This window comes from Lissotriton helveticus, chromosome 10, assembly GCF_964261635.1.
Source record: "Lissotriton helveticus chromosome 10, aLisHel1.1, whole genome shotgun sequence".
In the NCBI taxonomy this organism is placed as follows: Eukaryota; Metazoa; Chordata; class Amphibia; order Caudata; family Salamandridae; genus Lissotriton; species Lissotriton helveticus.
In genome coordinates this window covers 90,570,483-90,588,293 of record NC_136071.1, presented here as the reverse complement: position 1 = coordinate 90,588,293, position 17,811 = coordinate 90,570,483, and the positions used below count along the sequence as shown (strand labels likewise).

The 17,811-nt window shown below is 42.2% G+C and overlaps 1 protein-coding gene and 1 long non-coding RNA gene across 3 annotated transcripts in view; one reads left to right on the top strand and one right to left on the bottom strand.

Annotated features, from left to right (window-relative positions):
* LOC144785945 (uncharacterized) overlaps window positions 1–17,811 on the bottom strand; it is a 352,963-nt gene that overhangs the window by 301,289 nt on the left and 33,863 nt on the right. The window lies entirely within an intron of this gene.
* The window catches only part of SLC5A11 (solute carrier family 5 member 11), a 230,172-nt gene that overhangs the window by 204,433 nt on the left and 7,928 nt on the right, over window positions 1–17,811 (top strand). The window contains exon 15 of the mRNA XM_078664831.1: window positions 4,932–5,136. Coding sequence (XP_078520957.1) covers window positions 4,932–5,136 — 205 coding nt within the window. The remainder of the gene's footprint in view (window positions 1–4,931; window positions 5,137–17,811) is intronic.

The following is a 17,811-nucleotide window of genomic DNA, read 5'->3' as shown; positions in this document are numbered from 1 at the left end:
GTATCTCAGCCGTCCTGGTACTGCTGGACTTATCGGCAGCGTTCGATACTATTTCACATAAGATCTTGATTGAACGACTGGCTGAGAGTGGACTGGAGGGCATGGCACTGGGTTGGCTAAAGAGCTTCCTCTCCGACCGCACTCAATGTGTCACCATGGGTGAGTTACGGTTGGATGAGGTTAAGATCACCAAGGGGGTGCCACAGGGCTCCTGTTTGAGCCCAGCCCTTTTTAACATCTATGTGGCCCCCCTGGCCAATATTATGAGAGCCTTTGGTTTCTGTCCAGTGTCTTATGCTGATGACACCCAGCTGCTTTTTCCATTTAAATCTCTGACCTCGGAGGTTAAGCTATCTTTCTCCGAAGGGATGAAAGCAGTATCCCAGTGGATGTCTTCCAACTTTCTTCAGTGTAACGTTGGTAAAACTGAGGTTATGCTTTTCGGTGAGGCCAAGATACTATGGTCCCCTGATTGGTGGCCATTAGATCTGGCGCCAGTTCCCGAACCAAAGCAAGTAATCAAGAACCTTGGGGTTCGCCTCGAACAGGAGTTGACCTTGAAACAACATGGAAATAACACAGTGGGGTCCTGTTTCCATATGATAGGACTCCTCCGTAAGGTATTTCCACTCCTACCGGACTCCACTAGAAAGACTCTGGTCCAGGCCTTAGTGCTCAGTCGGCTCGATTACTCTAATAGCCTCCTGGCATCTGCTAATGAAGAGGTACTGGACCGACTTCAAGTGATACAGAATACTGCGGCCAGGTTGGTCCTCAATGCTCCCCCCAGATCCCCGTCTAAACCTTTGCTAGAAAAACTTCACTGGCTATCTGTCCGCCAAAGAGTGAAATTTAAGATATGTTGCATAGTACATAAAGGACTACATGACCTAGGACCCTCTTATTTGGCAAAAACATGTGTTCCCTATGTTCCCATACGCGCTCTTAGGTCAAGTAATCAGATGCTTCTGAGGGTGCCCATGACTAGAAGGGCCAGACAGGGTGGTAAAGCACTGTCAGTGGTAGGCCCAACATTATGGAATAAACTTCCTCTCCTGCTAAGGCAGTGCTCGGACCACTTTGCCTTTAGGAAAAAAATGAAAACCTTCCTGTTTCAGGCCTAAACTAGCTAGGCCAAGATACAATCATATAACATTCTTTGTTCAGGATTACTGCCCCTTTGGTTTTGCCACTGTTGTCTCTGGAGCGCGGAGATACTCCTTCAGGAGTTTATTCTAGTGCGTTACAAACTCACATATAAATAAAGAAATAAATACTGTGCTAGTGTTAGGCTGAATACAATGACATTAAGTAACACTATCCAATCATGGGAGGAGAAACACGCAGCAAGAACTTTAAGCCATTGCCCGGGTATTCTGCAGCACTAATATCGAACTATTTTTAGCACAAATTGCTACTATGAAGCCAGGATTCTGACAGCAAGCAGTACTAACATCCAGTTATGCCTACGTTAGCACACAATGCAGTTACAAAGTCATGGATCAGTGGCTTCACATCGCTTAGCGCTACAATACTGCCATAGGTCTAGCCACTCGCAGCTGTATAATCAAGCAATGAGTTCAACACTAATGAACACTATGACTGAGAGATAGGCCCAGTAGCACCCAGTGCTACCAGGGAGCCATAAGTGTGAGAGTGAAATGCAACATTAGTCTGAATCGGGTAGCACCACTATTCTGGTCAATCACTCCATTACTGTACATCATTAGCATCGAGTAAAAGATCCTACACCGCATACAGTGCTGTCACTGAGCAATGATTGAGATAGAGCAAACCACTACGAATCGAGCCCTTGATCTTGCAGCTTACCAAATACCATAAAAGTGAGTGCAGTACCACACTGCACTCACAGACGGATAATGGATTTAACTGTACATTGCACTCTAGTTAAGACATAGATTTGGTAGCTCATAGCTACCAAATGATCAGGCCAATGGCAAATAGTAGGCCTAGCTGCCGAGTCCCTCCTAGTGCCTGTAGGAACTGTGATAGGCTAGCTGAGAACGCAGCCATCAACAAGCAAGAAACAGGAAACGCTCTATAAAGCGCTGATCGTACACCAGCACAGGGTACAAGACAATTCTCAGAACTGTGACCACTCCAACATCTCATAGGTCTTGTATCCACAAACGAGACCTGCATATCTACTGACGAAGAGTAAGCAGCACAGATGAGGCACAGCCCAGTTCTTCCTTGCATATATCCAAAGGTTTATAAAAGCAGTTTCAGCCTGCACCCATGTAGCCTGGAGGATGATGTAAAGGTCTGCCAAAAAGAAAAAGGTAAGACATGATCTCTGTCTCCCTTATACCTTTCCTTGCACAAAGGATACAGATATAGGAACCTTCTGTAAATGAAGGATGCACTCCCAGTAGGGATATCCACCCCCCCCAGTGTTCAGCTTTTTGCACAGAACTGAAACCTATATATGCAGAGGGAAGCTAAACAAGGCAAGTGCACTCGGATATAGGGCTTGCACATCTTGTATTTTTTCACTGGTGCCATACAAAGAGTTTGCGCAAATTAAAAATACTTTTCTGAACCTCTCCTAAAATGCATACTTCCATGTGGTATTGTGAAAAGTACACCTTAGTATGAAAGGAAGCTCCTGAAGAGGAAGCCAGACTATAAAAGAGGACACACCGCTGGCCTACTGTATGGTTTAAATCGATGGCTGGTGCAGCATCCAGCTTATGGTTGGTGCAAGTCGTTTGAGGCACGTGAACAGATATCTATTAAGATATGTCTTTCAGGTAAGGCTTCCTGACACCTCCTGCCCTCAGCTGCAACTCCTTTTCAGCCTTTGACAATTATGCCACACTTAGCTATAAACATAAATCCTCCTCGTCCAGTGCCCCAAAACAGACATTCAAAAAGGTGTACCCAACCTTGTTTCTATGTTGATTCACTTTTTATTTCAACTGCAGCTCTCCCAGTGTTTTTAACAATACTATCGTAAGGTTCCTCCTGTAACACAACAGGTTCGATGCTGTCTCCCTGTTAACCATATCTTTACTACCAAACTTTACTTTTTGGAGAAGATCTCAGAGACTCTTACTGACACTACCCAGCCTGCATTTGGGACTGATCATGCTACACGAAGTGCACTGATGTGATCTGTGTTTAAGTCTTCATGGTCCACAAACAGCCTGGTTTCCTCTCCTCACTGTGGAGGACATCTTCATAGACTTTGCCGAAACTGAGGGCTTCATTATTCCTCTGGAACAGGATGATGAATGTCACTATGGGTTTCCAGGACTACCTGGAAGACCCAACACATTGGTGCCTCAGTGGCCTGGTTCAGATGCCTGTGTTGCTCAATGTGTATTTATGATGGAGAAGGAAGGACATAATGTGCAAATATAAATAATGTTCCAGCAGTCTGCTTAAAATGCACAGATTTATACTGCCTCTTCCTGCATTGAATCACAGAAGATGAGCTATCCACCCATAGCCATGCATGGAACAGCTTCAGATAAATACTGGCAACATTAAGCTAATGTTACTGGATCCTAAGAGCTGCCAGTAGCTGCACCAGAAAGCTCAGGATTCCAATGATCATCATGGTCAATGTTCTTCCAGAGGGTAAGGTTGGTGAACCCCAAGGGCGGCAACAGGTAAGTTTGGGGTTCCATAGATATTCATTGTCAATGTCCTTCCTCAATGAATGATTAGTGGATCTCAAAAGCTGCCAGTGGCTGTGCAGGTTGAATTCAAGATGCAACTGATCATCATGGTCAATTTTCTTCCAAAGTCAGAGGTAACCATCCTCTGTGTACCATTTGAACATGAGGTCCAAGATTGCAACTATGGTCAAAATGGGCACTACTAACTCTGGTTAGTCCAGGGGTACACTTGCCTGGATCTGTTTACTAATTTAAAATCATTAGCCAATATTTGTGCCTCCAATCACTGTGGGATTGTGCACACAAAATGGCTAACACCTGGACAAATATGAACACTCCAGCTAGTCTACAATGTGACTGCTCAAATGTAAAGACATGTTTCTTCCCCTTACATAAATCACTAACAAACAAATCTGCATTGGCTTCTAATAAGGTACAGAATTCAGTTTAGATTACTCGTTATATTCGATCACGTTTTGCAATGAGTTGGGCATCCGTAGTTCGTGAATTTTGATGTTTTGTGGTGCAAGTGATCATTATGCCTTTCAATCTGAGGCCCCTGCCTGCTCGCCACACATAGATCACAAATGCAGTGCTCAGGGGCCTTGCACTTGCAGTGCACGACCCAAGGTATGAAACACTTTCCCAAGAGACAAGGTGAGACTGAGCTATCGCTCTATTAAGGATAACATGCAAGTCCCATCATCACTGTTAAGGGGTTTAGCACCAACATAAATGTGAAAGTTGTATCCTTCATTTATTTCTACAGCATTACGATGCACAGTATGAACAGTTTAAAGTCTAGAATAGTTTGCAGGTAACCAACAGGATTAAAGATACAGTATGAACATTTCCATGGCTTACTGTGCATCTTTGGTACACTCATGATCTGTGAACAAAAGCCTAAAAAGCACTTGCACATGTGTAAACACACACAGCCAACTGAAAAGCGAAGGTTACAGTGCTATCCACAGTCCGGTAAAGATCAACACATCCACTGGACAGGGAAACATACAATAAAGACCCGGAGAAATCTGATGTTTAGGAAGAAAATAAGGTGGTCTCCGAGATCTTAGGTTAAACACAATGCTCTCACAGTTAAAAGACACCTTCCCACTTTTTATTGGCAGTACCATATGTACTTGGGAGGCAGGACTAAACGTTTTACAAGAGGAGGCTGTAAATGTTGGCCCACACATGCTGTATGAACGAGTCGCATACCTTTATTTGTAAGGAAGTAACATAGACATCTTTCCTGAAGTCTTTTCTTGCTTTGCCCTTAAGGTCAGCCGCCTAACATGGTTCACCCGGTACGATGAACTTCCCAAAAAAACAGAAGAGCCAACTGGAGAAGGATCACCCACAGACAAAAGCAATGGACTCGCAGTTTCCAAGAATTTGCCAAGCACAACTGAAGTGAATGCTGAATATGGCAGTACTACTGATTCTACTAACGCGATTAGCCCCCAAGGTAGTTCAAGCAATAGCGGTAAGTTACTGAAGCACGCTCTAGAAAGTCTCAATAAGATAATTCCCTTGTTTAATAATTAATGGTTCTGCCATTATCAGGTAGAATTTGCTTTCAATTTCTCGTACTGATTGATTAAACCAAATTTCCTGAACAACTCTATTAAGGTTGCACCTAACAATAAGTAATACAATAAAAAAGAAACAAAGAATCATCTTTAAAAAGACTATTGTTCCTGCATTCTAGACACTTATTCTAGTCAAGGTCCTACCTAAATAAGATGTTCCTGCAGTCTGTTGCTTACCCAAACAATAAAAATGTCCATCTTCTTTCCTGTCTGTGCCAGCACTGCAGAGGTTTGTTCGGATGGGGTCAGAAGGGACCCCAAGCACTTTGGAGGTAGGCAGGGTAAAAAACGGTGCTCCTCTCTTTATTACTGAAATACTAATTTGGTTGTCAGAATGCTTTAGTACTGCCGATGCAGAATGCATGGACAGTCTGTGTGTTGGAGTTACACGTCAATTGCACAAGAAGCATGGGATGGGTTTGCGCCTCACTGTTTCCAGTGGGATTTATTTTAGCTTCTGTGAAAATGTGGTGAGACTGGTAGCAGAAGTGTGAATATTAGCACAGCATATAGCCTGTTGAAAGCATAAACCCAACAGTCCCAGCGCTTCCCCTCAATTGGATCCTGAAAAGCAAAGAATTCCTACCCACCTTTTTGAAGAGGGAACTAGATTGATTATCTCAAGCATGGTTTGCCTCACCACACAGCTATGTCAGAGGACCAACATAAAAGGACTGAGGAAGGTCATTAGAGCCGAGATGCACATGGGATAACTACTGCTCAGGAAAGCGGCAAATACTCAGCAGGTTGATTCTCAATCAGACATTCCTAAAGCTGTACCCGCCCTACCCCTTTCTTAATAGTCACTCCTATATTATGACCAAATTGATGTTCTCCCTCAACCTCAATCACACTCCAAGTAGAAGTTTGTTTCCGGAGATAGAATTTAGCATAGTAAGGACTACCTCATGTCCTGACTGAATCTGGGACTAAATAGCCCGTGCCCAGAATTATTTTTGGTTAGTTTTGGAGGTCCTCCATGTGTAACCTATTGATGCTCCAGTTATTGAAGGACAACGTCCCTCTGATCAACATGAGGGTTTGAGAGAAGTTGGGCTGCTCTTCTCATAGCCTATGATACTATTTTAACTTAAGTAGAATTTCAGGCGAGTTTCATGCCTTTCTGTTCAGTTTGAAATCTGGTCCTGTCATTTGAGGGACGGGGGAGTCCTCCAAAATGTAGCCCTTTTACTTTCAGGATAATTATACCGCTCTGTGCTGGAGCGGTTTTAAAAAATTGTCAGTATGTTGCTCTTGCACATGAACATTGTGTTTTTTTTGTGCAACCGTACAAACCAAGGGCCAGATGTACAAATAACTGGTTGCAAAACCCTGGTTGCAAATTGGGACCAGTATTTTGCACCGACCAGAAAATAACTTTACGAACCGGCCTATATACTAAAATTACGAATCGTAGTGGATAGCAATCCAACCTATCTCATGTTTATTATTGTGGTAGGTTGCAAATTGCGACTGAGTGAATGCCATCACAGGAATTGGAGGCCACTCGGACCAGCAGACCATTGTGGCTGCTTTAAATGAAGCAGGTGCTTTTTTTATGCACCCTATTTTCCTAGCGGGAAATGGGGCTGTGTGTAAAGTGGTCTTGTGGACCATGGACTACATCCCACAAACTTTTTTTTAATTCACAAAGGGGAAGATGTCCAAAGAAGACCTTTCCTGTTGCAAAATAGGTTCCTGGCTCCATTAAGGTTTTTGTAACTTTTTAATGTTTTGAGACCAGATTTTGGTCGCAAAACATTGATGCACAACATATCAATTTAGTATTTGGAAGGGGCCCATACAACACCCCTCTTTAAGATACTAGATCAGTAACAATACTATATTACAATTGGAAAAAAACTTTTTGACTCTTAAAATGGAATTAGTACATCTTAAAAGCATTTTGATAGGCAATCATGCCAAATTAGAGCGCTTGCAACCGTAAAAGGGCTTAGTACATCAGACTGTATGGGCCTTATTCACAAAGGTAAGTTACAATTTTGAGTAAGATTACACTTTCAGTATTCGAAAACACTGACCTCCCTACAAAAGTGTAAGTTACATGTCTTCACCCCCAGAGTAATGTGACTGGCTTACTATTGTGTGGGTAGGTGAAGTCCCTCCCTAACCGCCTACCTTACCCTCTCTAAACTAGGTCCTGAAGAAAGCCAGACCCTGATCCTATTGCCTTGAGATAGTTATTATTTCAAACTATCTGGTTTTTTCACTTCTTTTTAATCTTGGCACTCGGCAAACACTAAATAAAAGATGGTGTTGTTTTCCGGTAGCTATTTTTAACCCGCACTTTTTCATGCACTGCACTTTTCAACATTTTTCAGCACCACTCTACTGAGAACTTGGACAGTTTAGTGTCCTCTAGATGCAGTGTGAGCAAAGTCCTCCTCATTGAGGGGTGCACTTCCCTGTATCTATATATCTCAGTCCCAAATGACAATGCTCCGCCAGTGAGGTGGGCTGATGGGACGTGTCTCAGTATAGTGGAACTGAGTCCATTGGGGTTTTTCTAGCTTAACAGTCTCACCATTTTGTTGACCAGTGTTCTCCTAGTTTTGTTATTTGTTCATTTTATGGGGGTTTGGAGTTCATTTGGTCATTAAAAATAATTCCCTCGGGCCCTCTTTTCATATCGTGGTTTTCGGAATATATGCCTGCCAAAGCTTGATCCCCAACTTTGTTCCTCTGTGTATCCTTAGCATAGGGTGACATGCACGTTTTCTATGAGTTCAGGTTGCCGACAGTCAATAAACTGGGTTTGGCACAGTTAGAAATGTGGACAGCAGCTTAAAGTGAAATCCCAGTTTTAGGGTACCTTTCTTTTGGTCCCAAATATCACCGTAAACATTATGGAAAGAAACCGCAGTCATATACTTTTATTATCTACATATCATAAGGTTTCTATCTCTAGTTGCTAGACCTTTTCTCGAGCTGAGTGGCTGGCCACACGATCTTACTATACATGATGTTTTGCAGATTTTTAACACAATACATAATAATTTCCTTCAGTATCTCTTGCGCAGGGAATGCAATTCGGAGCAGGGTTGACCAGCACCCAGAGACACCTACCAATCTCAGACAATACTGAAAACTGTAGAAACATGATCATTCACAGTGATGTGGCTTGTATGAATCCAAGCACATTTAATCACCCAGAATCTCCGGCACATGTCAAAGTATGGATACAAAAATCTAATTTCTTCATTTTCTGTGACAGAAAACTCCAGAACGTTAGGCAAATAGCAATTCAATGTTCCCACACTTCTCCAGATAAAAAAGGTGGGCCTACTGCAGAGAACAGGAATAGGCAATACTTGAGACCATGTTAAAACTACATTGACAATACATTTACTTCACATGGTCACATTTGGCCTATTCCTGTCAGTTGCAAAAGCCCACTCGCAAGTGCGAAGTATTGTTTTCACTGGGAGAAGTGTGGCAACACTGGGTAGTGGGAGTTTTGCTGCTCCTCACAAATTTAGGAACTTTCCATTACAGAAATGTGAGGACATGGTGCTTTTTAACCAATATTTGATCTGTGCTTGACATACTGGGCATGAATAAGTGGGGGTATCCATTCATGTTGCACCAACCAGGATGTGTGTGTGTGTGTGTCTGCACCTCAGCAATGAGATGGGTGCTGACTGGATTTTTCTGAGGCTAAGGAAAAATTCAAACAGCATCCGACTCCCCTCTGGAGTGCAGTGATGTGTGTATGTGTCTATCTGAACTGTGAAGAGAGAGGCACGGTATGGACGTTTTTCAGAGATTAAGAAAAATCCAAACAACATTCAGCGTCCCCTCTAGCTCAGAAGTGTGTGTGTGTGTGTTTGTACCCCAATGAGTAGAAGAATGCTGTTTTGGATCTTTTTTTATGCTAAGAAAAAATGTAAACCGCGTACAGCCTCACAATGGGGTGGAGTGATGTATGTATGTGTGTGTATCTGAAACCCAGCAAAGAGAAGGGTGCGGTTTGGATTTGTTTCTGCAATTAAGAGAAATGCAAACAGCTGAGGCTAAGAAAAAAATCCAAAAAACCACCACTGGGTCTGGGCTCCCAACGGCACAGCTTGCCACAAGCTTGTAAAAAACAGAAAAAGTGCACGTGCCGCTACCAAATTATCTTGACATTTTTTAGTCAAAACATACGAAAGAAACGCTATGTTTTACTGGATTGAATTCCAATTTTTTATTATCTTCTTATTAATTTAAAGCTCTTATATTTGATTTTTTATTTTATCAAATTTTGCATTTGTTTTTTAAAAAAACAAATGCAAAATTTGATAAAATAAAAAATCAAATATAAGAGCTTTAAATGAATAAGAAGATAATAAAAAAATTGTAATTCAATCCAGTAAAACATAGCGTTTCTTTCGTATGTTTTGACTAAAAAATGTCAAGATAATTCGGTAGCGGCACGTGCACTTTTTCTGTTTTTTACAAGAAAAAAATCCAAGCATTTTTCGGGCTACTCACTGGGGCGTAGGTGTGTATGTGGGTGTTCATGTTCACCCCATGGGGAGGAACGAGGCCCTCTTTGGATTGTTTCCGAGATTAACAGCCAGGTTTAGACCTCAGAGGACAGGGTACTCCATCACAAATGTGACAGAGTACACTGTGTGCCAAACGGCCGTTCCATCCACCCTACTAAGGGTCAAAAGAACTACCATATTTCCATAGAATGAGCCGTGTTGGTTTAGTCAATAAAAAGCTACAACTGAAGCCCCAATAGAGTAAGGGTTGTCAGGTACTGCCCACCCTATTTAGGATGGATGGACAAAAATAAATGATGACATACACACACACATACACACACACACAACCTGGGAAAAACTTCCTGGGCGATGGAGATATTAGGGCTCTGTTACTTAATAACAAATTCCCACTTTGGAATCTTGTTTTTGAAAAACAAAATGTTTCTAATAGTTTGGTGGACCGCAGTTAAAGTCAATTGCAGCTGTCCACCAAACCTTTTGTACCTTGACAGAAACCACCATGAAAGTGCTTACTATAAAGGTACGGACATCTCATCTGGCCAGTGGTGATCACTAAATTTGGCTTATGGTAGATCATTAGGCTGGTGGAAGAAATATCTGGTGCCACCCGACAGACGGAGTACTGTCTGCCAAACTTTAGATTTGGCCCTAAGAAAAAAAATCAAAAACGTGTGTGGGTGTAGATGTGTATATCTGTAGTTCAGTGAGGAGACAGCTTTTTCAGAGCTTAATAAAAATACAAACAAACCTCCAGTCTCCTTGCAGGTGCACAGGTGTGGTATGTGAGGCTAAGAGATAGCGGTTGGTCTCTCCTAACTGGGGTGCACACAGGTCTGTGGGCCTGTATGCACCTCAGAGAGGATATAGGCACCTTTGGATATATTCCAAGACTAAAAGAAAATCCAAACAACGTTTGGGCTCCTCAATGTAGAGCAGATGTCTGTGTTTGCACCTCCAGTGAGGGTAGAGAAGCTGTTTGGATTTTCTTGAGCAAAAGAACTAGTCCAAACAGCGTCCAATCTCCTTGCTGGGACCCAGACATGTATGTGTGTTCGCACCCCAGAAAGAAGACGGACCAGGTTTGGAATACTTTCGGGAGCTAGCAAACAAATAAAATAGTGTCTGGGCTTCTCACTGGGGAGAGACCTGTGTGTCTGTACCCCAGTGGGGAGACGGGTATTGTGCGGATTTTTTGCTGAGTTTAAGAAAATTCCAAACACTGTCCAGGCTCATAGCTGTTGCTCAGACGAGTGTACATGTTCTCCAGTGAAGGGGCAGGCGCTGTTTGAATTTTTTGGAAGCTAACTAAAATCCCTACAATGTCCAGGCTCCTCACTGGGGCGCAGATATGTGTGTGTGCCTGTCCACCAGGAGACAAGCGCTGTTTGGATTTTTTCGGAGGCTCCTTGGAGAGCAGATGTGTAGGTGTGTCTGCACTCCCGTGAGGAGCCAGGAAGTCTTTGAATGTTTTTTGAGTATAAGGAAAAACACAAACAGCATCTGGGCCCCAAAGAAGAGCCATCTGCTCTTTCAATTTTTACTGAGGTTAAGAAGAGAATCCTAACAGCTTCCATGCTGGGAAGGAGTTACAGGTCTAGGTATGTAAATGTGTGTGTGTTTGTGTGAGAGAGAAAGAGAGCGAGAGAGAGAGAGAGAGAGAGAGAAAGAGAGAGAGAGAGAGAATGAGAATCTGAGCACCTCACTGGGGCACCGACATGTGTGTGTGTTTGCGCCCTTGTGAAAAGTCAGACGCTGTCTGGATTTTTTCTGAGTATCAGATAAATCCAAATAACACCTAAGTCCTTTCTAGGGACCAAAACAATGTGTATTTGCCCCAGAAAGTAGTCCAAGACTATTTGAGGAGAATCCAAATAGCGACCGGCTCCTTGGGTACAGACACACTGCTCCTTCACTGCAAATGCTCCTTTTGGATAGAGAAGCACTGGTAGACAAAGGAGGTGTCTGAAAGTGAACTAGCAAGTGCAATTGGAAGGGGAGGAATTAGTAACGACCGTAGTCTAACCCATTACAATGCCCAACCTGTTTTCTGTCTGGAGGTAGATGTAAAGGAGAGTGGGAGGGAGGATGGAAGGAGTTGAGCACCTTCCCCCCACTGTCATTCCCACCTCTTTCCTTTTCCAACATGAAAAAAGCTGTTTGAGCAGATGGACACGGTTAGGTTGGAGTCGAGGGCAGTAATAACTTCCCGCAGCTCCTCCTTTGGCCTCACCCACTAGCTCGATCCTTGGGTGGATTTATGAGGTGCTAGTGAATCTCTTGGCCTTCCAATGTGTGAGGCACATAACTAGTGACATTATTTACATATTTACATATTAATGAGGCAGGCCAGAAGTGAACACTAGCTTGCCTTCTTAAAGAGTTTGACAAACTCCAGAAAGATCTGGAACAAGCAAACCTCTCCCCTCCCCCTATCGCAGGCAGTTTAGGGTGGTGTCTTCCATCGGCAGGGGTGAAAAAATGGGCACTTGGGCCATTTCTCCTATTGACGTATATGTACTTCAATAGGCCAGTGAAAGGATTAAGAATATCTTCTTACCCATATATAGATAATGGGATAATGTATGAACGTAAGTGCCATCAAAGGAGGAGGCAAAGGGGAATATACATCAGGTGGTGGGCATCAGCTTGAATTAAACTCCTTCCCTTCCTAGACTTATAATTTATAGGAACAAAATGTAAGACAGTAAGTTAGGGCAGAGCTATGATGAGCATATCATTGTTGTCATCTTAGAACTGTTGGAAAGAAAGGCCTGTTTGATCACAGTATTTATTTGCTGTTCCACCTCTATCGTCCCTGCTCTTTGAAGTCAGACTCTAGAGCGGTCACTTCCTTTGCTGGTGCAGTTCCATTACCCCACTCACCTATCTCTTTTCAGGTGGACACACAATTTACCCTCTCACTGTGCCCCCCACCTTTGTTGCAGCCTTGCTTTTTAATCTTAACCATTTCAGCAAAAAGTAATTTTGGGCCACATGTACGACCGTCAGGTTTTGTAACTCACATATTGCGATTTTTAGTGACTCGTAACCTGTGGTATAACAGTATCTCAGATATTGTTTGCGATTTCCAAATGCGTCGCAAGGGATCTACCACTTTAATATTCATGAAGCAGGTCGCAATTTGCGACCTATTTGGAATTACCGGCACTCACAGGTATGGTGGCCTGCTGGGGTCAGCAGAACACATTGTCTGTAACTGCTTTTTAAATAAAACAGTTTTTTTAATGCATCCTGTTTCCTTAAAGGAAAACGGAATGCATTTCAAAAAAATAATATGTTTTCTTTAAAAAAAAGATTTTTTTGAGTGGGCAGTGGACCGTGAGACCACTGCCTGCTCTGAAAAAACATTGGCGCCCACGTTCACAAAGGGGAAGGGGCCCCTAGGGTCCCCTTCCCATTTGCGAATGGCCTACTCTGAAAATGTTTTGCAACCACATTCCCAGTTGCAAAGCATTCACACATACCAGTGAGTCTCGCTATTAGGAAGGGATGCAATTTACCTGACTTCCTAATAGCGACTAGCAAACCCTCTTTTGTAGGTCGCACATAGGTTACCGACTCGCAAAATTGGGTTGGTACATAGAAAAATGCATTTTACTGGTCGCAAACGGCAGTAAAATGTGTCATACATCTGACCCATCGTTCTATATTCTGTCAAATTTGTTTTAATATGCTAAGTTAGTAAGTATCAAGAAACACAGCTGCTAAATGATCAAAAGCGTATCTCCCTTCCTGGACATAACTCCATCATACATAAACAACTTCAATGACCAGTAAACTTCAATACCGAATCACGCAGGCTACTGTGACTTTTAAAGATTTGTACAGTGTGAGGCCTCTGTATTGGCAGCCTTGAATGGTGGGCAGTGGTATTTGTATTTCAAGTCCATCTGTAACACTACATTTTTTGGTCTTTGACTAAACTGTCTCTCCTTGCCCATAACCCCTTTGACTTAATAAGCAGATTTTATTATTATTATTATATAATAATTCGTAAATGTATTAGGCACACATTGACTGCAGTCTCTTGGCATTGGAGCAGAAAAATATAAGGATATAAGCAAGGAGAAAGGAAGAAGGGAAAATGGAATAGATAGCTTTACTCAAAGACAGCAAATAAAATGACCACATTTTTTAGTCTAGTCACGAGTCTGGCTGTCATGTTTTGTAGGCGCTGCAACCTTGATGAGGCGCAAATAGGCATCCCCATGTAGATGACATTACAGTAATCAGTATGGGAAAGGATGCCTGCTGCAACAACCTTGCCCAATATCTCTTGAGGATGAAAAGTATGAGCTGTTTTAAAAGATTTAAGAATATCAGAATCCGTCCTCCATGCTTTTTGTATTTATGAGAGAAAAAGTCCGAATTTTTTGAAGATCACTACCAAGTTCTTTACCTTAATGATCCAATATTGTTTAATCTACAATTAAGTGATAAGAGTATATTGATATGGTCCGGGAAATATGATCAAATAAGTGATTAAACAAGGTGTTGGGTAAACAGCTGCACCCAAATCCAGAAGACAGAGCACTGCAAAACCATCTGCATTCTGCTTCTTTGGGAAACATCAACCTATGATCTGAATAATACAGTGGTTACACATTCAGTCAAATGTTTCCACTGAAAATACATGAGTAAAATAATGAAAACAATTGGTTCTCCTCATTCCTTATTAATGCAAAGAAGATTTATGATTTGGGCAATCAATCAAAGTATACAGTTCTTTGTAGAAGTTAATTTAACTGCAAGAAAAAACCTTGCAGTTCGGGCAAGTCAGAGAGCTTCAATCTCATGGAATAGGATGAGTTAATTCAAACAGGTCTTTATTCCCTTCTTTTTCTTTCAGTCCTTTTTCCCTTCCACTCTTTACGTTCTTCCTTCTATCGCTTATTCTCTCACGCCTCTCTTCCCTTTTCCATCCCGCTTAAATATATATAAGTATTGTTTGCTATTGGTGCATGTATCATAATCAACGTGTATCTCTCTCTATGGGTATAAGCTGGACTTGCTATGTCACTGTATTTGTTGTTATTTCTCAATTCTTAATTTTACCTATAAAATAACTGATACAAACAGGCCTTGTAGAGAAGACCACTAAAATTAGAGACGGTATTTGGGAAGTCTTCCATCATTTAAATCCACCATCACAGAAGTCATTTGAAACCCGAAGAACTCAAGCAAAACAATTACCAGAAAAGTATCAAATTGCTAAAGACCAATATCTGTGTAAAATGCAATTCTTAAAACTCTGTTCCATTTTTGCAAACACTTATGAACAATGTTTTTCAGTAGTTGTCCTTAAGATCTTGGAGGAAGGACCGACTACTCCACTCTTGACAAAGCTTGCCCTGGATCCCACAAGTCCAACTAATTTTAGATCAGTGTCCAACCTATGTTTTATATTAGAATATAGGAAATATCATTTGAGGACCAGCCACCAAAATATTTCAAAAAGATCAATAAGTGAAGGCTTAAGGTAGATGTCTTACTGGAACACTAAAATATGTGATTAAAATCCCAGTATCTGTGAAATCCATCATCTGGTATGCAAGCTGTATTTAGGGATTGAGGTTACTGTTCAAATTTCTGATCCTAGAAAATAAATCGGCTCACAATATTACCATTCTCCATTTATAATCATAACGAAAGGGTGTCAGGTGGTTTCACTTCAATCTTTTTCCTAAAACTAAAATCAACAGCTGGGACTTTGTGAGATATTTTCAACATGGGTGAAAACAACATCTAATGCAGCCCGGCAAACTGTGCCTAATCAGTGGCCCAATGACAGGTGGAGAGGATGCTACTCCCTAGTTCCTGCCACAAAATGAATGGGAGATAAATGGAATTATTAATGATTGCCAAAGAGGTCTCAACAATGCCATGTCTAAAGATAAAAGGTGGAACAAGGCTGCGTCTACAGATCTGTTTCACCTTACTCTCCCTGCCACATTCTAAAAGCACTTTTAACATACGGTATGCAAATCACCTTGAACCACTCTTGGAGCCACATTTATGAGGCTTCTGTGCCACCGAACGTCAAGTTTAGTGAAGGTTTGGCGGCGCACACTGCAGGCCCATATCTACAAGGCCACATAAAGCCACTCTGCATGGCTTTTCATGACCCTGTAGATATGGACTGAGGCAAAGCAGTACACGTTGCTACGTTGCCTCAACCTGCGTTAGGGAGGCATGCCATGAGTGTTATGGTGGGTGTTCCTAGGAAACACCCATGGCATTTGACACATTCCCAGATCTAAGAGATTTTGTTAACCTGGGAATGGGTCAAAAGCCTACACCTCCCCAGGGGTGGTGTAGGGTAGGCACAAGAAGAAGAAATAACTATTTCTCCTCGTTTTTTTCCTCTTTCTATGTGTGCTGCATGCAGCAGAACATATGCAAAGAGGAAAGTTCCTCCCTTCCTGCACAAACACAATCAGCCCTAAAATGCAGACACACTTGCAGCATGGTGAAGGGTGCCTATATTTGTGCATGGCAGCCATTTGTATGCCAGCGCAGGGAGAAAGGACTGGAATGCACTGTATCTGATGGATATGCTGTATGCCTACTCTTTTTTTCCCCTTAGGGCGGTGCAGCAGGAATGCTTGTGGCGCTGCCCTATGGTAAAACTTTGTAAATGAGCCCCTCAGTATTTACGTTTTGTAGGATGACTGGTGAGGAAGATTGTTTAAATGGACTACACTCTCAGTTAAATAAGCTAAGCCCGTTTACCATTGAGGAAACAAAAGTGCTACACAAAATTACTAAATAAAATAAGGTGTAAACAGTCGATACATACAAATAAAAGTTTTAAAAATGTATGTCTCAATATCTTTGTTATGCCTTGACAAATAACACTTTTTTAATGTAACCTTAAGTATTTCCCATTTAAGGGATGTTAGTGTTGAGTCTTTTTAAGAGGGCCAGGATGATGAGTCAGCTGCAAAGTAATACCAAATAGAGTGATTTATTAGGGAGGGATTACAGACTGCATTTGCAACCCTGTACGTAGTAAGTTAGAGCTGTGAGCAGTCAGATTTTCAGTTTGATCACGAACTATGTAAAAGAGTTTTATTTGCAGTTAAAATACATAACTTTGATAAAAGGGACTCGTGTCAGATGCCATGCACCAGCGGCTTCCTTCCTCCACATAGCTTGGTCCTGCCCCAAGGTCTATGATTATTGGGAGACTGTGGTGACTAGTGTGCAGACAGCAGTGCAGATTCCTGTGGATGTGGTTCCATTGGCATGTTTGTTGGGGGACGTCAGGCACCTTAAGAGATGAAAGATGGCCTATAAATTCCTGCACTTGTTGCTATTATTGGCCAAGAGGCAGGTTACAATTGCTTCAAAGGCCCAAGCTGGACCGAGTGTGGACCGCTGGGAGGCGGATGTAGTTGAATGGGCGTGGCAAACGAGATTTGCTTGAGGAGGTGTCCACATGATGAGAGGGTACAAGAGGCCATTGAGGTTTAAGTGGGCAGTCAGTTTACGAATCCTGTGAGGGAACGATCTGCCTCCACTTCGGAGAATGAAGGGTCTGAGGGATGCTACTGGTACTATTGATATTTGTGTTATGGCTTGAGAGGCTGTGGGCGGGATGATACTATCATGGGCTTGCACTGATGTGGGCTTAACTTCTTTTCTTTGAACTATTTAATTGATACTACTGTGAAAAGTTACCCTTTACTGTGACTTTCTGGATTGTGGTGAGTAGTTTGGCACTTGGTGTCGTTTCGTGGATATAAAGATGCCAATAAAAAATGTCTATAAAAAAATATACATAAATGTATCTTATATTGATTACTCAAAAATCCAGCAGGGATCCGGCTCTACTGGTGCCGAGTTGAACATTACTAAATTAACTAGAAATCAGCCTTGTTCCCAGTCTTCTGGAAACTAGAGTTGGGCGGGGGCACAATCTACCCCTCAGTCTACCAGCTGAGATGCCCTTTTGTGCTGCCCATTAGAACCACAGCCAAGAAGCTCAGAGGTCAAGTATTCCTAATACTCAATATTACTTGCAATTGCTCA